The sequence below is a fragment of the Antechinus flavipes genome, chromosome 4, assembly GCF_016432865.1.
Source record: "Antechinus flavipes isolate AdamAnt ecotype Samford, QLD, Australia chromosome 4, AdamAnt_v2, whole genome shotgun sequence".
NCBI lineage: Eukaryota > Metazoa > Chordata > Mammalia > Dasyuromorphia > Dasyuridae > Antechinus > Antechinus flavipes.
Window position 1 is genome coordinate 392,788,557 of NC_067401.1, and position 23,890 is coordinate 392,812,446.

At 36.4% G+C, this 23,890-nt stretch overlaps 1 protein-coding gene across 2 annotated transcripts in view; it reads right to left on the reverse strand.

Moving 5' to 3' along the window:
- CRB1 (crumbs cell polarity complex component 1) overlaps nt 1-23,890 on the reverse strand; it is a 267,773-nt gene that overhangs the window by 45,987 nt on the left and 197,896 nt on the right. For both annotated transcript variants that reach the window (XM_051998714.1, XM_051998712.1), the window contains exons 6-9: nt 18,111-19,058; nt 7,754-8,301; nt 5,286-5,451; nt 991-1,897 (exon numbers count right to left, since the gene is read on the reverse strand). In XM_051998714.1, coding sequence (XP_051854674.1) covers nt 991-1,897; nt 5,286-5,451; nt 7,754-8,301; nt 18,111-19,058 — 2,569 coding nt within the window. The remainder of the gene's footprint in view (nt 1-990; nt 1,898-5,285; nt 5,452-7,753; nt 8,302-18,110; nt 19,059-23,890) is intronic.

A 23,890-nucleotide genomic window follows, 5' to 3' on the forward strand; every position in this document is an offset into this window, starting at 1 on the left:
TTAAGCCCTGCCCTAGTACTTAAATATTGTAAATGCTCAATAAATGTTGAACAGATACCTTTAATATTTCAGAAATTTTAAACCATGTAAAACATGGAGAATAATTTCCTTGAATGGAAATTTTGAATCAATATAATTTTTTAGGGAAAAAAGTCATTCTTAGGCCATGTATATGCAATACAAAAGATGGAAGGTTTTTGTTTTGCTTTTACATTTCTTTGTATCAAGAGATTAGCATAGTTCTTAGAGTATAGTGGGAACTTAACAAATTCTTAATTACTTGACTTAAAGGTTATTACCAGAATTGAATATCAATTTTGTGTTCTCTTCAGATTTTTCTAATATTCTGTGTGAGCTAAGAGATACTTTTTTGAATTCTTCCTTCTCACTTCTTTTTTTTTTTTTTTTTTTGTGGCAGTAGACATGGTTTTCCTGGTTTTCCAGATATCCTGAGAGTAATTTTTTATGTGGTTGGATATTCTAGGTCAGAAGACCTCTTGAGCTCCTCTTGATGAATTCTCATATCCTAACCAAGATAAATGGAGAAATATTCTCCCTTGATAGTTTGATTGAATTACTGGTTCAAATTGGTAAATTAACTGATTAGGTCATTCCAATAAAGGACATGGCCAAACTTCAGTGAAGTTGAGCTAGGTTTTAGTCTATAGGAGAATAAATTTAGAATTAGAATAGATATACCATTGAATCCAAATCTCTCATTTTACAGATGAGTCAATTGTGTTATAGAGTGATTAAGTGACTTATCCAGGACCACAAAAGTGGGTAGTGTCTGAGAGAGGATTTGGACACAAGTATTCCTGACAGCAACAATAATACTCTAATCACTATTTTACCTAGCTGCCTATTACCGTTTGGCATAACAGATGAGGAGAACATTGTATGCTCTAGGGATTAAAGTTTTCTCATTCTAAAAAAGAAAGGATTAAGGTATATTCTAAAGATAATGTGTCTTCCAGTGATAGTACTTACCTGCAGAATTTTCCTGTATAGTTACTCAAACACTGACAAGAATAGCTATTGATGCCATCAATACAGGTAGCTCCATTTGCACACTGGTGATTCTCACAGTCATCAATGTTTGTTTCACAATTCACACCTGTGTAGCCAGAATTACACCTGCAAATGTAGCCTGCAATCCTATCAGAGCAGTTGCCATAAATACAAGGTCTGGAAAAACATTCATCAACATTGATTTCACAGTGTGTCCCTGTCCATCCCTTGGGACACACACAGCCATAAGAGTTATAGAAGTCCTCACAATCTCCATTATGCAGACAGGGATTAGAACTGCAAGCATCCACCTGGGAACAGCCAATGATCACTGGATTTGTAGGTATTCTGAGAAACTGCTCTTCCTGGGGTTTTTTAGTGTGGACAACAGCATTTTCAAAGTAAGAGAGATAAATGCCACTGATTTCCACTGAGCTCAGACATCCTTGAAGACCATCCAGATTGTCAAAAGGTTTATCACCCAGATAAATATTTGTCTCTTCCCTTAGAAAGTTGAGGTTCCCAGTGGCCACTAAACTAGTCACAATGGTTGTTTGGTCATCCACCTCCATTCGCCACCGGGACGACTGGGCAAATGGTTCTATCATAGAAAGGAACACCTGGTGCCACATTCCATCACTCACTGGCTGCATACTCCTCAGGCTCAGCATATAAAAGCTATTGCCACTTTGTAGTTGAAATACTAATCTAGAATTCTGAATGCTTATAGTAATAAATTCTGGTTCTTTTTCTGCATACAACAGGATGATATTTGAGTTCCTGGTCCGAAAGCCGAATGTAATATTGGTGAGTTCCCTTGTGATCTTTCCATTGCTTCTGAAAAATATTGTACTCTCCTGCCCATGGAACACAGCATTGGCAATACCTAAGGAAAGAAAATAATACCAGTGTGCTGATCTAAGTTTTCTCAATTAATCAAGAACTCATTAGGCATGATATTGTGGAAAGTCATAGGACTTTGGATTCAAATTTAAAATTAAATAGTTGGATTTGATGCCTTTTAAGGTTCTTCTGAATCATAAATGTACAAGTCCTATGGTACAAATAAAAATAATATACGTAAAACAGTCATGGTCCATACCTCTTATTACAACATTCACAAGACCATTGTGTATAGTTTACTTCAAAGGTGTTTTTTTAATCTTAAGTAGAAAAGGAATATTTAAAACTTCAGGAAGTCCTCCAAACACGGTGATATTTATTAGAATTCTAGCTTTGTGCATAACAGCTCAATGCAACAAAAATGGATTAATACTTCATTTATGGAGCCATAATGAGGTCTCTATGCAAGGGGCACAAAGGTACCTGCAGTTGCAAGAGAATGAGGGATGTGCTAGTAAATGTTTAACAGCGAGTCTCCAGAAAAGAGTATCTCCAAAACTTTAAAATAAGTTTATTATTATTACATTTTCTCTATTATTTTATTAAGTTTAGATAATCCACAAAACAATCAAGTCCTGACTTGTAGTGAGTTATAAATGCAGCTCACACTTAATGAACTGTTTGAAGATGGTTTGAGCTGGCTCCAGCACAGCCCAGGGTGAATATTATATGGGGAGGATTAGCAACTACTGCCCATCACAAGGCATCTGCTGAAGGAGACTGTCCAGTCAAAGGAACACTACAAAAAAAACCAACAACACATTTTTCCCCACTACTTCTGGCAACAAATGAATAACTTAATTTAAAGTTCAGTTGGAGCATGGTACTTTTGAACATGGGATCATAACAACTTGCTATTTACTTTATAACCACGATGCTGTGATAGTCAGAGGATTGAGGTACCCAACCTGGTTCTGCTACTTCATCCACGTGTGACTGCAGACAAGTCTCAACCTCATTTCTAACATGTGAGGCTAGCCTCTTCCAATGATCTTTGGGGTCTCTGTCTAAATCTGAGATTCTGTGATGCAATCTTCTTTAGCATTTATTACCTTCCTCTAACTCAAAACATTTGGCTGTCATCGGCATACATTTAATTTAAATGATAACAGTAGCTTTGTTGGGGTAATGGTGGGATGACTCTAGTGCATTATTCCCTTTGCCAGTGTAGAAAAGCAACTTTTCTACCTAGAGCGTCCTGAGTAACTCAAGAGTTAAGGGAGGACCAGGATCACACAACCAACATCTGGCTGAGGTGGTACTTGAACTCAGGTCTTCCAGACTCTGCAGTTGACTTTCTAGCCGCCATACCTCTGTCTCATAATTTACAACTGCCTCTCAGCAGTACTTTGATTGCTCCTTCCATCACTTCATGCTTTAAAAAATCTCTGGTTTAAAGTTGGGCAAATACATATAAGAGCCTGAATAAAATCACAATGGGTAAATTAAATCCATGATCGTGTATGAACTGAACTATTAGACTTAATCTCAATGTAGTTTCATTTTTTAAAAGAGCCTATAATGATTGGATTCTAACGTCTTGTAAAATTTGATCTTAGAAAGTAGAAAAGGTGAACTCTAGCATTTGCTCTAACTAAATCCCTCACCTCTCTCAAAGGAAAATGGCATCATGTCTATCCAATTACAGTCTCTCTTCTCTGAGTTAAGCCATATATAAAGCCTTTTGACTTAAGACATTTTTGTCTGCTTGAGGTCTAGAGACTTTAGCTGTTTCTCTCACATTTTACATATGTGGGCCCTGCTTCACTATCGCTGTGAATGAAAACCCAAAATACCAACCAAAATCTATTTTCAAAGGGCATCTCTTCTGGGGATTGCATTACCCGAATCTTAGGTGGCTTTCTGCATTCCACTTTAGCTTGTGAGAGGAACAGGGAGAAATGATATGGACTGAATGATGGTCATTAATTTGAGGCCCTCAGTCTGAGAAATCTTGTGCTTTTTACAAAGATAACATTAGAGTGCCTTGGACTTTTTGTAGCATGCTGTTAGGATTAGGGTTTTATCACTCAGATGTTTCACTTAAGAAAAGGAAACCAAGATACCAATAATGTTTATTCCAAAATGCAAGAAAAAATCCTAAAATTAACCCTCTTGTCTCATGGTAATAGAAACAATTTACTAAAAGCATTGGCAAATGATAACCAGATTATTTTTCAGCCTGGACCAGACAAGCATTGCCCAATGAATAAATGAAGAGTAATGTTAATTCAGAGAAACCTGTTTTAATCTTTAGTTCACCCCATTCGTCAAAGTCAGAACCTTTGTTTCCCAAAGAAGCCCAAAGCAAAGTGGTATAGGCCAGAAGCAGAGGTGGAAACCCACATTTGCTAAGGAGCTTTAACATGCTGATTCTCAAAAGCAGGGATTAGGATCTATTATTGTTGTAACTGTTTTATTAAATAATTAATAAATTTGAAAAATTTAAAAATAGTAATTAATCTGTTAATTAAGAGAGGCAGCAGTAGCCTGGTAGCAAGAGTCTTGGGTATGAATCCCAACTGTCCTGGACTACCACATCAACTCTCAGCATGAATTTTCTCATTCCTCCAAGTGGGGGAGAGAGGAAGAGATGTTCAAAGAATGGGGCAGCAAAAGTGGAACTATGATCTTAAATCATTTTTATAACTTATTGCCTTTTTCTGTATCCTTAGTACCAGGCCTGTCATATAGATAATAAATAAAATAGATAAATACTCATTAACTGACAAACAAACTGACAAACATTGTGTATGAAGAAACTGATATTTATAGAGTTTAAGAAATTAGCCAAAGTTACATGGGCAGTCAATCAGTGGCGGAAGTGAATCAAATTCTATTCTTCAGGCACAGCAACTATTCTGCACAAGCAGGGAGGCTTCAGAGGAGGCTGCTCTCCTTCTTAATCCCTTGCCTATGCCTTCTTCTAGCCTCAGAGCTTCATTATATTATCCAGTGGGGTTAAAGGTGGGGTGAGAAATCTTTCTGACTGCAGAACAACTTTTTCCCCAGTAATTCAGGGAGATTGTAATCTAGGGCTCCCTGGGCTGCATTTTATTTGGGGGAGCAGGGAAGTACAGAAGATTGATTGCCTTTATTCATCAGAAGAGTTGGAGCTGGAATTGCTTCAGAATTATCAAGAGACAGGAGAAGCAGCCAAGGAGGGGGCCTGTCTGACTTTCACTTGAATTTGCAGAACCTTGAAAGAAGTAGGAAAGAGGGAAGGGGCTTTGGGATTAACTCAAAACTTTTCCTGATATTCATGGTGGGGTTCCCTAATCTTTAGCAGACTGGTAATTTGTGCTTTATTTTCATGTGAATGTCTCTTTATGATTAATTAGAAAAGAAGGTATTTTTAAAATTATACCTACAATCAAAGCCTTTTGATACCAGCTGACACTGGGATTCAGGTGGACAAGGACTGAGTTCACACCATTTGACTTCCTCACAGGCTTTTCCAGCTGTATTTGGGGGACATGAGCAGGTGAAGTCATCCCAGATGGAATAGCAAACACCTCCATTGTGGCAGGGATTGTACTAGAAGAAAGAAATGAAAAGTAGAAATAGTATTATTATGTAGAAGTGGAATGGAAGAAAGCAAGACTATATTATAACGCTCGCCTCTGAACCTTATTCTTTCCCAGATCTACTCTATGCTAAGAAAAAGATGGAAAGCTGTGGCTGACATGGTCAACATTTTCAAGAATTTTTCACACCCGTGTGTGTGTGTGTGTGTGTGTGTGTGTGTGTGAGAGAGAGAGAGAGAGAGAAAGAGAGAGAGAGAGGATGTGCATATATTAAAAAAAATAAAAGAAATTGCTTAGAGGTCAAAGGAGCAAGAATCACTTTTTCCAGTTTCTTTTGGTATATTTCAAAAGAGTGTTCTTTGAGAGGAAAGCTTTCCAAACAGGAGACGTGATAACTACCACATAGTTTTAGTGGTAGTTTTCAACTGAAATAGGAGTTTTAGTGATTCCACATGTAGGTAAGTACTTTGTAAAATTTTATCTGTGGAGCACCATACTCAGTAAATATATATATATATATATATATATATATATATATATATATATATATATATATATATATATATATATATAAATTTGGAGTTTGTGGTAATTTTCTGAAACATTTTTCTTTGTTGTTGTTGCTGTTATTTAGAGTTGTGATTTTATCAATGTGGAGAACTCCTTGGTATGGTGACTTCTTATCCTAAGACAATTTTCTGGTCTCTAAAACATTAAATGACTTACCTGTGGTTACACAGCCAGTCAGAGGCAGGCCTGGAACCCTAGGCCTTCCTGTCCCAATCAACCCTTTATCTGCTATTACCCCACCCTTCTCTTCAGGAGCATAGTACTGGAAAAAGAAAATAAAGCATTTGAATGGTAAAACAATATTTTATGAATGTTTATGGAAAATTGATATAATATACATATGATAGCTACTTTTCTTCCAACTTTTTTTCCTAGCTGGCTTTTTCAGAAATATTGAACTTTCTTTTGGGTGATTTTTACTTGGTTGTTTCAGTACCAAGGTTAACTTAATTAAATCCATACGTGGCAATAAGAGTTTAGGAAATAAATTTTTTCTGCAATCTAAAAAAATGGATTTGCTGCAGTGGATACAATGTCTATTTTGAAGCTAGGATGATTTAGGTTCAAGTTTTGCTTCTGACACATACTGGTTGTGTGATCCTGGGTAAGTCATTTATTGCTTGGTCTTCTAGACAGCTCTCTCTGTCAAAAGCAGAGAAGATGCTCACTTGCACTGAAAGAAGTCCTCATCTGGGAATTTTGCCCACTAATTAAATCCTCAATCTAGTTCCTATTCTCTATCTAGGGGTTGGCAAACTACTACCTGAGATCCAGATACATCATACCACTTGTTTCTGCATGGCCATGGAGCTAAAAAAAAAAAAAAGGCTTAAATTTTTAAATACAACAAAACTTTATTTTAATATGTAAAAAAATAAAATCCTTAGCTCCCTGGCCTTACAAAAGAGAAGTGGGCTAGATTTGGCCTGTGGGTCATAGTTTGTTGATTCCTGTAGGGAGGGAAGAATAGCCACAGTTAGGATTTTAGTCTTTTTTACTCTTGGTTTTTATAGTTTTTAGTACATATGATTGGTGTGTGGTGCTCATAAGTTCAAAAAGACATGTTTACTCTGCATTGAATTTTCTGAACTCCTTAATCCTAACCAGTTACCTTGATCTAATTTATTGTTGGTCCCTAGAGGGTCAAGCCAGAGGTTACCAGTGCTGGAAAACAAACATTGCACGTATTGTATTTTACCAATGGTATATTTATAGCCTCTCTCTCTCTCTCTCTCTCTTCTCTCTCTCTCTCTCTCTTCTCTCTCTCTCTCTCTTCTTTCTCTCTCTCTCTCTCTCTCTCTTCTCTCTCTCTCTCTCCTCTCTCTCTCTCTCTCTCTCTCTCTCTCTTTCTCTCTCTCTCTCTCTCTCTCTCTCTCTCTCTCTCTCTCTCTCTTCTCTCTCTCTCTCTCTTTCTTTCTCTCTCCCTCTCTCCACACACACACACACACACACACACACACGGAGTTTCAAAATGGATGGGGCAGCTAGATGTGTAGTAAATAAAGCAGTAGATTTGGAGTCAGGAAAACCTGAGTTCAAATCTAGACTCAGATATTTATTAGCTGTATGACTCTTGTCAAGTCACTTAACCCTGTTTGTCTCAGTTTCCTCATATGTAAAATGAACTGGAGAAGAAAAAAATAAAATGCTCTAGTGTCTTTGCCAAGAAAACTCTGAAATGACTGAACAACAACAAATCAAAATAAATGTGTTAAATGACATTTGTGAGTGGAAAATCCTACCTTGCAAAGGTTGTCCCCAGGGCAGCCAGGAGTCACATTGACAAGCGTCTGATTGAGGGTTGAATTTCCTTTTGAAATGGGGAATAACTCCAATTTGTGACTGTTTAATCTTATGTCCTGGATACATCCTTTGAAATACCCACCCCAGACTTCAGTTTCTTTTTTGTCTGGTAGGCCTCCAACATAGAGGACATCTCCACTTCGAATTTTCCACGTGGGAGTAGAAAGATATCCCAGGTTTTGGGAAGACTGATAGAGTTCAATTTTTTTTGGTTCCATTTTCAAGGTTATCAAGTGAATATTTCCATCATTTAGAAGGGATCTTCCCAGCAATCTGGAAGAGCTTGGGGTCAACACTGCTAGTCTTCCATGTTCCAGCCAGACATTAATATATTGGAAAGTACTGTTCTTCAAGGCCAGGAGAAAGCTGTGTGACTTGCGGGTTCGGACAAACATGGAAAGCGTGACAATCTGCTCCTGATTGTTATCAAGTCTGAAGAGAGCATATCCTGTGGAGTCATCTTGTCCAAATCTGCCAGCTGTATACTCTAGGAAGTTGGGGATAAGAGGGAAAGAGGAAGAGAACCAATAGAGAAATATTTTAGGATTTAGGTCAAAAAAGGATGGAGGAAGGAACTATTATTATGAAGATCAAATGAAATGATATATTTTAAAGCCCTTTGTAAACCTTAGAGTGCTATATAAACACCAACTGTTATTATTATTTCATTATTATTAGAATATATATTTGACTTTTAAAAGAGCTGATGCAGCCTTTTAGGGAGATAATATGTCACAGAGACTGGTCTCAGAGCCAGGACAGCTTGGGATGGAGTCCAGCTTTTAACCCATGCTGAATCTATGGTCTGGGAGGCAAGTCTCTAAATACATAGCACCTGCCGATCTGCTTTGACAGGGAGGGGGCAAGGGAGCTATGTCTTTACCAGATATTTTCAAGGCAAATAAAATCCCAGTTAAGTTGTACAATGATGTTCTTGTTGTTAAGAAAGTCATTCCATTAATCTTAATGTGGAAGAGTGGTAAAAGACCATCATCTCTCCATCAGAAAAGTGACATGTCCTGACCAAAGTCAAGCACCTGGTAAGTGCAAAGCCAGGATTCATAATTTGGACTTCTAACTTTAAATGCAATTTTTGTTTTTCACAATAAGTGATTGGATGGTAATGGGATGGATAGAGTATTAGACTCAGAGTCAAAAAGATCTGAGTTCAAATTCTCTCTCTGATATTTATTAGTTGTGTCACCCTGGGTGGGGGGGGGGACAAGAACTCCCTTTATCTCTCTGTGCCTCAGTAGCTGTAAAGTGAGAAATTGGACCTGATAGCCTCCAAAGTTCTGTCTAATTCTAAATCTAGGTTCTTTTAATCTACTTATTATATTGTATTTGAATCTGGTTAAGGACTTATAATTGCATCCTCATGTAATAGAGTGGGAAATCTCAGTGGACTTCCAGGTCAAAAGATAAATTGCCATTTAGCAATGCACAATGGACAGGTAGGAACCTGTCTGTTTCAGTTTTCTTATCTGTAAAATGGGGATAATAATAGTGAGGTGTTAACTGCTTCACTGTGTAAGTGTAAGGAAAGTACATGTAGATTTTATAGTACTTTGTACCTGTGAACTATCATCATTAGTGATTTTGGAATTTCATTATAACTAACATGTAAAGAGAGCTTTAAGGATGGCAAAGTACTTTACATTTATTAATTCATTTGTTGCCCATAACAATCCTATAAAGGAAGTAAGATTATCATTTTACAGATGAGAACTGAGGAGGCACAGAGTGATTGACTTGCCTGGGGTCACCTAGCTAGTAAGCCCATTGTTATTTATCCATTATAACAATTGAGCTGTCACATTAAAAAAAAAATACACACACACACACGTGTGTATAATACAAATATATGTGTGTGTGTGTGTGTGTGTGTGTGTGTGTGTGTGTGTGTGTGTATAAACAGGTCCTAAAAGAGAAAAATCTGTGTCATTTAGGAGGCTAACCTTTAGGAAGATTCCCAAAGAATGATAAGAAACAGGAGATGTCAGGTTGTAGCCTTAATTGGAGGAGATGGAAAAGGTACAGGAAAAGTGTTGGAAGTCTTTGGGTTTTAAAGTTAATTCCCTATGATGATTTATTCTTAGTTTGTCATTTGTTTATATGCTTCTACAATATTAGCTGTGCCCTAACATCACAATACTATGTTATTTTGACATGTGATTTTTGTGCCCATTTTCTGACTTCCCATTCGTCTGATACTGTTGAGTCTGGACTAATCAGATGCTTCACCCTTGACTTACCAATTGATAATGAGACAGTTTGAAATGGGACATGCTTCAGAGAACTAGATGACTCAGTTGGTATTTTATGATACCTAAACCATCAAAGTTGCAAGCATAAATGAAAGATTCTATGAACTGTGGACCTTATTCTGTGTAGTCATATTTCTATAACAATTACCCATGAACCAGATCTCAACAAAATTTGTTTAAAAATATGCAGAAGATAACATCCATTTGTAAACTGATTATTTTTTATTTTGTTTCAAGATGGAAAAATTTTTAAAAAGCAAACTTAAGACATATACTGATAACTAGAGTATATTAAATTACTAATATACTAAATATTATATTTAATTATATAATTATATATTAGTAATTATGTAATTATGAATATACTAAATAATACTAAAATACTAAATTAGTATACTAAATTTGATATAAAAGCCAGCTAATTCCTCTGAATGTTGTCACAAAACAAATATAAACCAACAAAATTTAAAAGCAGATTGGAAGACTGTGATCTTTTCCTTACTGCCTTCTAGGTTGCCCTGTTTTAAAGGCAAAGCTGTTTTTCAATTTTTATAACCCCAAAATAATTTTAAAATCAAGATATTAAAGTGTGAACAAGAGTAAAACTGACCTACTAGATATTCTGCATAAAGCATATAAACTTGACTGTATTTTCTTCAGAAATGCAGAATAAGTTTTTGCTTCTTTCTGATTCCTGAAATGCACACTCCCCACCTTAATTCTTGCCTGTCCTTTAAGTCCCAGCATATATTTCACTTCTCCCATGAAAGATTTTCTGATGCCCCAAACAGAAATAATTCTCAGACCTCATGTAGCATTTTGAACATTCATTTGTTTATCTCCATGTTATATGTGTCTTCTCTTGAGTATTTAAAATTCCATGAATGCAAGAACTGTGTCTTATCAATCTTTGTATTTCATGTGATCATAAATTTAGAATTAAAAGAGATCTTAATGGTCATCCAGTTCAACCTCTCTTACAGTTATGGAAGCTAGGTAACTTTCTTAAGGTTTTCTAACACCTATTATAGTGCTTATATAGTAGATCTTTTACAAATGTTAATCAAATTGAATTGAATTTTAAATGTTATTTCAAAAAATATGAAATTCATGACCATTTTTTTAAATTTGGGAAATCTCTTATGCTTTACTCAAAATTTGGATAAAGATTTGGGTCAATTCTCTTATAGCTGAACTACCACAAACCCTGTTTAAGCCATCGTAAGGTTTGAAAACCACCTGCCTAAAAGGCTACATTTCCAGAGCATTAGTTTTATTTTCTACAGGGGTAAGGCATTTAGAATCTGCATTTGGAGACCACCTGCTTGAGGCAACCACGGGTAGCTTTCAAAGCATATTGTTAGATGAAATAACCTCTTTGAGAAGGGCAACAGCTCCAAATACATTGCAGTATTTTTATAGGAAAGAATATCCTTATTAAGACACGTTGGCTCTTGAAGCTTCAGGGATTTGAGGGTCGGCACAGAAACACTCAACCTCAGGGGTGGCAAGGGTCCATGCCCATCACCTTAGGATGCCTGCAGCACTACTTTTCAGAGACAAATTAGAAGAGAGACAATAGTAGTTACTTTTTTCTTAGGGAGTTTTCCTTATCAGCTTCTCTATTGCTATTCTATAGGGAGTGAGCTGCTGTCTGTGTGGTATGATTTGTGAGGAACCAGGAGACCTCCATATCCATTGGCTCTGAATACTACATGAAGTTCCCATGTGGCTTATGCCGTTGGGCTAAGACACTCAAGTCCCACGTAAAAATGCAAATGCTACACAGGAAAAGTAAGGCATTCAACCATGCTCCAATATTAAAACCTTAGTTTGAATTGCAGAACAAGATTGGCTAGCTAGTTAGTTAGTCAATTAGCATTTATTAAGGATATATTATATACCAGATACTGTGCTAAAAGCTGAGGATGCTAAAAAAGGGGGGGGGGCAAAAAAACAGACTTTATATTCAAAGAGTTCACACTCCAATGAGCAAGTCACCCACAGGATTTTGGGGTTCTAGAATTGGTAAATTTTAATGGCTGAAGGTAAAGCCTGTAAAGAATTTTTTGGAATCTTAGGTGCAAATGGGAGCAAGCAAGGGTTGACTTAAGAAGTCAGTGGCAGCTTCCAAAAGGGAGGAGGAAGCTCAGAATTTGGGGGAAAGTGTTGCTGAGCTCTGTCTTAGGAAAGAGGCTTAGAGGGATTCAGTACATTTTCACAAACCCCATACGTAGTAGCAAAGCTGGTACTGGATCTGATTCTGAGCTCAAATCTTTATCTGCTACTCTATATTTTCTCTCAAATACAATGAAAAACAAAATAAATTAAAAATAAAATAAAATTCAGGAGCCTTAGATGTGTCATCAATAATGAATGAATTCTCTAGAACTAACTTTAAAGAGATTCAGAAAATTATGGTCTACCGGATAGATCTTGATTATTATATTGGCGTAGGGACAGCTCCATAAAGTCTAAAAGCCTACTTTACAACAGAAAATATTGCTTTAACTGAAAATGAAAAAGAAAAATTTTTAGGTTCATTAACAAATGTCATGGCACATATATTAATGATCTGCTAGAGAGATCACTACATCTTTAAGGAGTATTCCAGGATTGTCAAAAGCTTCAATACATTTTTTCATTTATAACTGTAACACTACCTAGAAGAAAAGGAGGTGATTGTAAATGAGGGCCCAAGAGAATTCATGGTAAGTAGCCCTATTTAAACATTGTGAGTCAAAAGCAAACAGTGAATTATAATATCCTATTTCTAGAGTAGATAGAATAATGGGAGTTTTAAGTCCAACATACTCTGGCTTTAGAGCTTTTCTATCATTTTTCTTTTCTATTCTTATTCTATATTAGATGCTGTATTTTAAGCAAATTATGTGTAAGCAAAAAACTGTTAGAGAAATATGTGGGTTTCTAAATGCAGAGAAAATGTGTTAAGGCAGTGTTAAATGAAGCATACTTCATAAAGGATTCTAAGTGTGACTAGTTTTAAGTAATTTTTCAGACATGTTATTGAACTTGTGATCACTAAGTGTGAAGTAGGAAATACTGTTATAGTTTCATTTGAAACTCCTATTATATGTTTTATATAATATTGATCAACCATGCTACCCTCCACTCCTTCCCTAGTCAGATTCATGCTCATCTTGTAACCCTCTCCAATGATTCCTAAAATTTTGTATCCTTGAACCTAACATCTAATTTGGATTTCTTATGGCACTAATTATCTTATAAATAACTGAAATTAATTATCAAAAGTGACCAATGAATATTTTGCAAAATTTCCATGAACTGATGAGTGCCATGTTTAAAGTCCATTAGTGGAAAACCACTGAATCTGAAATCAGAAGACTTTGGTTTGAACCTCAGCAATTCTACTTATTACCTGTGCAACTTACTCAACTTCTCTCATCCATAAAATGAAAACATTGGACTAGATGACCTTTAAGACTTTTTTCCAACTCTAAGCCTATGATCCCATTAACAGTCTGATGCCCATTATTTCAATAATTTTAAGGAATAATAATTACACTATTATGGGTACTCACTCATTCTCCCCCCTTCCCCCCCCCCCCCCCCCCAGCAAATCACAAAACAGTTTCCCTGTGCTTTGCTAGTTTTTCTGAATTGCTGTGGCTAAATGCATCACCTTGAAGCCAATCCAGCAATGAGCCTCTCCATTTTTGGCTAAGCTAATCTATAGACATTAGAAATACAGAAATTGGGCCTTTGTATGAAGCTTTTCTAACCTGTTTGGAACTGCTACAGCTGACATTCTCCTGGAACACTCTGAGAAAGCAGAGTCACCTCCATATTTTGGTGAAGTAATCGTGGTTCTCTTACTTGGGGCAGTTATGGGTGCCTTCCTGAACCTGATCAATAATTAGCACTCACTACCTGGTGCATCATTTGAACCTAGAATAGTCCTACTATTTATCTAGATTGTACAAAGAAAATACCTTCTCTTCTGAGAACTTACTGAACAGTTATTTTTTTTTTATCTTCCCCCTCCCTCTAGAGTTTACAATGTTAGACTAGATTATAACCTCCCTGAGGGCAGGGACTATTTGTTTTTTTTTTTTTTTTGGTCTCTCTTTTTACTTAGAATGGTCCTTTGCATCCAGACTTAGTATTTGTGAATATTACTTTTTCATGTATTTTCTAAGTTAAAACTCAGAATCATCCAACAGATGATGGATATTATAATCTCATCATTGAACAAAGGGGCAGATTTTTCTCTAGATAGAAAATCATACCAAGATGGATAAGAAATGTCCATCTCTCATTTCCTGTATTTTCTCCACCTCCATTTTCTCCATTTTCCCATTTCTTTTCTACTTCCTATAGTTTGACTTTCAGGATCAGAATGATGCTGAGCAGAGTTGGGGACCCAATAAGAATAAAGTCTGATCAAGGACTGGTTTTTCAAATGGACAAATTGTGCTCTTCTTGGTGACTAGGGCAATTGTAGCTGCATAGTTCATAGACTTTACTATTAAAAGCTACTGCTGTTACTTAGGTACTTACATACTACTGGATATATGAACAGGATACTTATATACCACTTTCACATTTATAAATGTGGTTTAATCTAAAACACTCTGATGCTCCAGCCTGTGATTCTTTTTTTCCTCTTCCCATCACTTATAGCTCTCAAAATATAACATGTAATGACTTTATTCATCCTGTCACCCTTGGTTGAAATATTGTAATTTCTGAGAGTTTTGATAGTTGGTGAGAAAAGTTGGGTGGAGTGTTTGAAAATGAGATGTCCTGAAAAATCTCTTGCCTTTTTTGCTCAAAAAACCCACTTTTCCAAGTTAGTTGTTTTGCAGGTTTGGAGAGGGTGGGAGCACAAGGATAACATGTCAGTGATGAAGAAAATCTGCAGGTAAGGTAGGGAATCTGATGATTAAGTAAAACCTTGTCAAAGTAGTTCTAGGTGTGCTACTTTTAGGCATCCAGTTCAAAGCCCCCTTTTCAGGCTATTCATCCATGGGGATGTGCTTTCATTGGTTTAATTGAACAACCTATGAAGTAGGTTTTTTCATCCAGGATGTTGTATGGAAAGGGTGAGATTATTTTTGTTGCCACATTATGGATTTTATGATGTGCTTCTTTCACCTAACTTTAGTTAATTGATAGTGTTACCCTATTTTTTTAAACTGGGTAGTCTTGATACAAAGTCAAGTAGAAAGAGGTCTTCTTTTAGTGTCTGAGGAATCTAGCTTGAATTTTGTCTCTGCCACTTGGGAAACTTTGAGCAAGTCATTTACTCTTTCCAGACATCATTTCTCTCATTTGTAAAATGGAATATTAAACAATGAGATACTTTCATAGAGACAATTTTTTTTGGACAATTATCTTTCCTAATGTCCCTCAGATTACACATTGTAAATAGTGTATGCTTATCAAGATTTATCAGGTTCCCTCTAGAGAAGCATATTCTATTTATCAATATGTCAACCAATAACTACTTATTAATCACTTATATTGTGCTAGACAATATGCATAAGGTAAGTTAATTGATATTTATTGGATTACCAAATTATATTGGAATTTAGGGAATGGTTGGCTTATATTTAACCATCAATGTGTAGACAAGAGACCTTATGGGAAACTGTCAGAACTAAATTGTTGATTAGGGGCTTCTATTACACCTACATATTTGCCTAGTGGCCACTGTCCATGTATTAAAAAGTAGTAAAGTGTGTGTGGGATGAATGGGGAAGAAAGAAGAAGATATTCTCTCTGTGTCTCTGTTGGTCTGTTTCTCTCTCTCTCTCTCTCTCTCTCTCCTCTCTCTCTCTCTCACACACACACACACACACACACACACACACACACACACACACACACACACACACACAAACCCTGGAAACTTTCCACTAGTCTGATTCTGCAGTGTGGCCTTGTCAGCATAGTCAGTGATGGGAACAAACCCTCTGTTGGTTTCCAACAGATACTTTTCATTAATAATGACATACACAAAATGTTTTAATTTCCTAACAGACTAGTTTTTCTTTCTCTATTGACCTGTTAAACAGGGTGATTCATTCTCTCTCTCTCTCTCTCTCTCTCTCTCTCTCTCTCTCTCTCTCTCTCTCTCTCTCTCTCTTTCTCTCTTTCACACACACACACACACACACACACACACACGCGCGCGCGCGCGCCTTTAAATTTGAACTGACTTTTCCCAGAAGAAAAGGGTTTTTGTTTTCCTCTGTCTTATTTTGTGGGGAAAAAGATCTCTCCATTAAGCAAACCTAAATTTTTCAAGTGGTTAAAAGGGAGAACATTTTGAATGGTGTAGGAATAGGAAATTAGAAGATGCTATAGGAAATGAGAGGAAAAGAACTACATCATGAAAATAAAGCCTGGGACCAAAAGTCTTCTCTCTCTGTTCCTTAGAAAGAAAACAAATCTTAGAAATAAAAGCATGGATTACTGAACCAAGTATCCCTTGAATCCACTTTTCTTGGACAGTTAGCATCAGCATGGTCAGTATTAACCTCATGGGTCACTACATCTGGAAGCTGATCAAAATAAGTCAACATCTGTTTGTTATTTCGAATATGTAGTGAAAATATTGCCTAGTGTCAATTAAATACTTGGCAGCAACTTTTCTTCAAAAAGAAGGAAGCATTGCTTAGAGTCTCCTTAACTGGAGTGTTTCTTCTCTCATACTTTAAAAAAAAATTCACATATTACAACTGCCATTCCATCTAAAATATTGCATAGACCTAGAATTCTTCCCGCAGAATGAAACAGAGCCATGATTTGTAAATGATATTGCAGTTGGGGAGGGGAGAGGGGTAGCAAAGGAACCTGAATAGTTTCTAATAATTCTTAACCATTCTTAACTTATAAGGTAATACTGGCCATGAATGGTTTTAATTTCAATTCATATAAAGGAGAAACACATATTTACCAGATGTTGTTCTATATGCCATGTTGCTTTTCAATAAATTATTGCCAAAACTTCAAAGCAGTCTATTGCAATTAAATGTTGGGCTTTGTCACTGCATCATAATCATACTACTGCTAATAATAACATTAATAGTGAAAAAAGGAATGTATGTATTACCTTCAGTGGCAGTGTATGAAATGATCCCACCCTATCACCATACACTGACCTCTGATTTCATTGGTCCAGGGAACCGCCACTGTGGAAACTTTTCAAATGCAGATGCTGACTTCTCTGTTAGACCTGAGAGTCTCAGATATGTACCCAAAGCACTGTAAGGTTAATGCCCATAGCCGTATGACTAGTAATCACGAGAGGAAGGAATTAAAGCCAGGCCTTTTTAATTCAGGGCCAACCTTCTATCCATTGTGCACCATTGCCTCTAAGAAATGGCTGAGAGTTAAAGATTTTGGAATCTATGTCAAGCTGGATCATGCTAAAGAAAAATAAAAAAGCAAAAAGATTCCTGGGTCTTGCTGAGAAATGACTGTGACTTTTTCGCCCCTTTTGAACCATCTGGCTCAGAGATCTGATATTACCCTGCATAATAACTCCTTGGAGAAATCAAGTGGCTTTGTTAAAATTATCCTGCAGCTCCTTCACATGGTAGGTACTGAACAAATACTGTTGAGTTGGCTCCTTCACTTGAAGAGCATTAAGTGAAATTAGGAGGGAAGTCACTGAGGATGTTTCTGGGCTCCCTTTCTTTGAGGAGTAATTCTCTGTCAAATTAGACTTAAAGTAAATCCCTGATCTCCAGTAAATGTTTAAAGTTTAATGGCATTTTACAAACACCACAATGAAAGTACCAGATGAGCTATTGGCTTATTCTAATAATCCCTGTGTGAGTGAAACCCTGACTTTCTATGAGTGAAACTTGGAAATAATTAATGCACATTGCTAACCTCCTTTTTTTTTTTTTTTCTCATCAGTGGGCAATCAGCAACGAAAGTTCCAAAGGGTCATTCATTATGTTTTTCAGCTGTAGCAGCAGGCAGGTAGCTTTGTTCTTCCTGCTCTGCCTTGTGACAAATAGCACATCCTTACCTCTTAAGCAGTTCACCCCTTCGTAAGGCCGGTAGCAATCACACTGGTAACTAAGCCACAAGTTGATGCAGCGTCCCCTATTTTGACAAGGGTGGTTTTCACACCAATCTTTTTTATTGCAGCCTGCTTTGACGTTGAATGATGAGCCTGATGATATGTTCTCAGGAGTAATGAGATTCGAGTCTATTTCAATGTCTTGGAGACAGCCTACAAATGAAGGTGCAGAATGCAGATTATAGATGTTAAGTAGAGCAGCGCCATCATTCGTCTTCCCTACTGGTAAACCACCCAAAAACGTGTTTTGAAATGCAATCATCACTTGGTCACTATCAATTGGAGAAGGAGCTTTATTGACACATTTCTCTACACAGGAGTTGTCACGCAAAGTAAGGGTAACAGCTTCTGCTAAGGTTACCTCCACTGAATGCCATTCTCCATCACTGGTATTATGGGAAATGTGCAGCAACACCTTAGACTGGTTATTGACTTGGACTGAGAGGTAGACGTAGCCATTCCACAGCTCAAGCTTTACATAGGTGTCTTTGTCGCCTCGGAGAAGTAGGAGAGCCGATGACTGAACAGTCTGAAAACTAAGGGCTACGTGAAAGGGAGTGATCCCTGGACCACTCGTCATCCACAGGAAACTGTTACCCTCAAAGGAAAAGGTAGTGACAATGTCGCAGAGTGACCCAGAATAGCCAGGTGGGCAGAGGCAGCTGTATTCATGTTGGTTGTTTTGTACGTAAGGGATGCAGATCCCATCGTTCTGACATTTGTTGCGGATACAACCCAGGAAAATTTCACGGCAGTCCACTCCCCCATAAATTATCCCCTGGTAGTCTTGAGCTGGACAATGGCATGTGTAATTTCCAGGAAAATTTTCACACGTCCCACCATTTTTACAAGGGTCTGAGGAGCATTCGTCAATGTCATCTTCGCAGAGGATCCCTGTGAAATGATAAAAAAAATTTTTTTGAATGAATAAATTTAAGGTTAGAAATTCAGATTTCATTTAAATATGAAGATGTCACAATGGCTACTTAAGTGAACAAGCATTTATCCTACTATGTGCTAAGCACTGTGCTAAACACTGGGGATCCCTGTTAAATGATAGAAAATATTTTGAATGAGTAGATTTTAGGTTAGAAATTCAACATCAAGTCAACAAGCATTTATCCTACTATGTGTCAAGCACTGTGCTAAACTAAACTAAAGAAAGTCAAAACCAGTCCTGCCCTTACTGAGTTGACACTCTAATGAGAATCCAACATGCAAGGGACTATGTATAGACAAGATATTTGCAGGATAAATTAGAGATAATCTCAGAGATAAGGCACTAGCATAACAATGAATTTATTTTGCAGTAGCTGTTTAGAACGGGTTTATTTTTAGACTTCAAAATAGAATAACTGATTGCTTCAAAGAGAAATTAAGGTAGTTATCAATCATTTGCAGTAGCTGTTTAGAACTGATTTATTTTTAGACTTCATAATAGAATAACTGATTGCTTCAAAGAGAAATTAAGGTAGAACTCTGTCAGAGAATCAGTCAACAATAATCAGTAAGTTATCATTTATTAAGTGCTAGCTACTATGCTAAATTCTGAGAGTACAAACAAAAGCAAGACCCTCCTTAGTCTCAAAAAGCTCACATTCAAAGGGGAAAGATAGCACATTGTAAATCAATATACCCAAGAAACAGAGTAGATAACAAGTAACCTTAGAGGGAATAATAATAGCAGTTTAGATATGGAAAGATCTGCCATGAAGATAATCCTTGAGCTGAGTCTTAAAGAAAGCTAGGCATGCTGAGGGTTAGAAGTTGGGATGGAGAGCATTGTAGGCTTCAGAAAGAGCCAAAGCAATGGCATGGAGATGAGATGAACCTGCATAGATAATGCAATCCAACTAGGTTGCAGAGTTCAGAAAGGGTTATAAAATATAAGAAACCTGGAAAGGAAGAAAGGAGTTAGGTTGTGAATCATGGAATCTTGGAGACATCAAAACCTCAAAGGCAATCTAATCAACAAATCTGATTTTCTTAGTACCATTGATAAATGGCCCTTAGACTCTGCTTGACAATTTCTATTAAGGAAGAATTTGGGTACAGGTCTGATTTCTTATCTCTTACCATCAAGCACAAAGTAGGTTTGATACATACTTGATGAATTAAATTGATTGTTTTTCTGAAACTGATCATTCTGCATTTGTAGCACTCTCACTATTAGTTTTTTCCTTATATCAAGCAAAAATGTGCTTCTCTGCAGTTTGTCCCCTAGTTCTACATTCCGAGGTCAAACAGAAAAATAACTCTAAAGATATTCATTCATCCATGAACATTTATTAATATTTATTACATTTAATGTACTATGATGGGTCCTAAAGGACCTACAAAGATTAATAAGATATGGACTCTGCATGCCAGAAGTTTTTTTACTGACATCTATTTATGTTCTATGGTATCTCAGGGGGTTAGACTTTCTGATCTGGAATCACACCACACAGACATTTATATCTACTAAGTTTCATACCCTAGGGATTAGCCTATAATGGTAGATGAAGAATAGTACTTCTGGAAGCGAGAGCTCGAGGAATTGATTGATGATTAGTCCTGAATATGCATCATTTGTATTTCTGCCTCAGTTCAGCAATTAGTATCTGTATATTCAAATTCTACACCACAAGTTATGTCCAAGAGAAAAGATCTGATTAGGGATTCAAGAAAGAGGTAAGTTCCAGTCTAGTGTCTGTCTGTCTGTCTGTCTCTCTCTCTCTCTCTCTCTCTCTCTCTCTCTCTCTCTCTCTCTCTCTCTTCTCTCTCTCTCTCTCTCTCTCTCTATATATATATATATATATATATATATATATATATATATATATATAATATATATATATAACTGTTGACCAGGATATGAGAGAAGAATTAGAAACTATAAGAAGTGAAAAGACATCAGGGCCTAGACATGAGTGGATGATCTCCTAACTGTAAGAAAATATTAAGAAATACCTCTCTACACTATAGGTTGTCTAGTGAAAATAAGGAAATAGAAAGAAGGCTTTCATGGAGAAAAATAAAGGGAATCTGACTTGGAAAAAGAAAATCACCTGCTCCAGGTGAACTCTATTATTAGCTACTGAAAAATAGTGGCAGAAGTAGCTATTGTGTCCCTGTCATAAGTATTTCTAAAGTCTTGGAAAATAAGAGAAGTCATTCAAGATGGAAAAAGGGGCAAATGTTCCTAATTTTCAAAAAAAAAAAAAAAAAAAGGCAGATTTCTGGTTAAAAAAAAGTACCTACAAACTATGGACCATTGAGCTTGACCTCACTTTCAGTGTTACAGTAGATGTCCCTATAGGATCATAGCAATAGACAAGTCTGAGTAGTTATGGTCCTTAATAGTCTTAAGAGGTTGCGGCACTAAAACTGGGAAGATTTCTGTAAGAGGAAAGTGAGAAGCTATTGAAAGCTAGGTTTACCATTTTGCCTAGTCCTATTACTGAATTAGCAAGACCAAATTATAATATTTGAGTAAATAATCTCAAATTTTGGGGAGATGGTAAGAGAAAAGGGGACAGAATAATGAATTTGGAGACAGGAAAATCGGTGTTTGGATTCTTTCTTGAACTTTTACTTGTTGTATGACTAGCAGCAAGTCATTTAACTACTCCGTCTCAGTATTTTCATATGTAAAGTGCCATTCGAAGTCTTCTTGATAGTATGTCTATAAAATTGTCTTCAAATTTTAGTGTGTTTTAAGTTCCAGTTTTCATTATTCTTCCCCAATTGCAACACTTCTCTCTCCTATTGATAGATTAAATGGCTGAAACAGTTAGTTGTGGGAAAGATGCTCATTTATTCTTTTAATTGAATTGTCATTGGCCACTTCAGATACCAAGCAAAAAGATGATGTCTACCCAGGAAACTATCTGAGTTTAATTTTTAAAAATCAGCAGGGAAAAAATACCCAAACGAAGGTCTTATTACCATGGATGTTTATAAGTCTTTAGTTCAAAGTTCAAATGAACAGATATGATTAGCAACAGCACTAGTAGTTCTTCAGTTCTTAATAAAACAAGGATCAATGAATATGTTATATATATTTTGGTTCTATATGCCTTCTGCTATAATGAAATTCAATCTAACTCTGGATCAGCAAGCAGATAAGTCATTTTTACTCAAAGTAATTTGAATTAGAAGTATAACTTATTGGGATCAGAATATAAATAAAAAAGTATTTATAATAATCCACTTGGTGTCTTCATCAAAATCACAGTGTCCATCCAAAGAAAAGTTCTTCAATCAGTGGCAAAGGAGCCACTTGTCAGGGGTGCTTTAGATGGAATGCTTTTTTTAGACAGAACAAAGAAAAAATGATACTCCTTTCAAAACAATTCAAGTCACACCCTAGAAGTTGTGTTCAAGAGAAGGGAACTGATTTTGGATTTAAGAAAGAACTATTACTTGCTATCAAACGGCAAGCTATAAAGGGGAGCCAACTCAGAAAGTCCAACTGAATGGTTACTTCAACAGAAATGTTATACTCAGTGGTAATAGTGTGAAGATACCATAAAAAAGGGGAAAAAAAAGTCAGGACTCAGAAATTTGGAAGATGAGTTGCTTTGGTTACATGTGTTCCCAATATGTGTATGTCACCACCTGAATACTTTTAAAGTATTACAGATGCTGTGTAGATTTGCTATGGAATGAATGAAAAGACATTTATTGTATGCTTACTATGTGCCAAAATTAAAAAAAAGCAAAAATATTACTCTGCCTATAAGAAACTTAGTCTAATACAAAGAGACAATTCACACAGATGAGAGCAGAAGTCAAGGAGGAGCCCTTCAGTTTGATAAATTAGAGTAATGGTGAATTGAGTCATAGTGAAGTGGATTAGCACAGATTATGCAGGAATAAAAGAAGAGGTGGTGATGGTTTCAGGACTAGAAAATAGCGTGAGAACAGAGGAACTGTGAGACAAGACATTGGTGAAGCTGTCAAGGAGGTGACCAGAGAATTGGGAAAGAAATGAATCATAGCTGGGATTTATCTGAAATTGTGGACCAGGAGTGGCAGTAAGTTGGGACAACAGGGCTCCAGGGTAGAAGATCCAGAGAGGAAAGGATTAAAATCTCCAAAGTATGATCTCTAGAATCAGGTATAGAGTAGTTGCAATTTCACAGATTTGATCAGAGAGTAAACTATGAGAGAGTGTTTTAGATTCTAGGTTGGGGAGGGGTTTTGGGTAGAGATGTTTTATGTAGCTACTTTTTTGTAGTTAATTTGCCATCTTAATAAATATCTTTGCTCAGCTAATTATGCCTAATGACTTATTAAAGTTCAGGTCATTGCTGTGCTGAACTACTGTTTTAGGAGTATAGACACAGAGTTCTAGCATTTGGAAGTGGTCACTCCTTAAGAGACCCATCTTTAATTAGATTATTTTAGGTTGGCAAGAGGTTATATTCTGTTACAATCCTTTCTTGGATTTTGTGTTTCAGATGAACTTTCAAGTATTTCAATTGCTATCCTTTTCTTATAAGTATTTTTATGATATCCAGCTCAGTGATTATACGTAGGCATTTTTCCCCACGCAGTTTGTTTTTAGCTCATTAACTTTGATGATATTTGTAAGATATCAAGAAAATTAATTTTTACTAAACCTTTATTTGTAGAATCCCATTCCTGGTCTAGGATCTGACATTCCTGTGATCCAGACATCCAAATTCTGATCTCAGATATCATCTTCTTAGCCAGCTATTCACTTCCTAAATCAATTT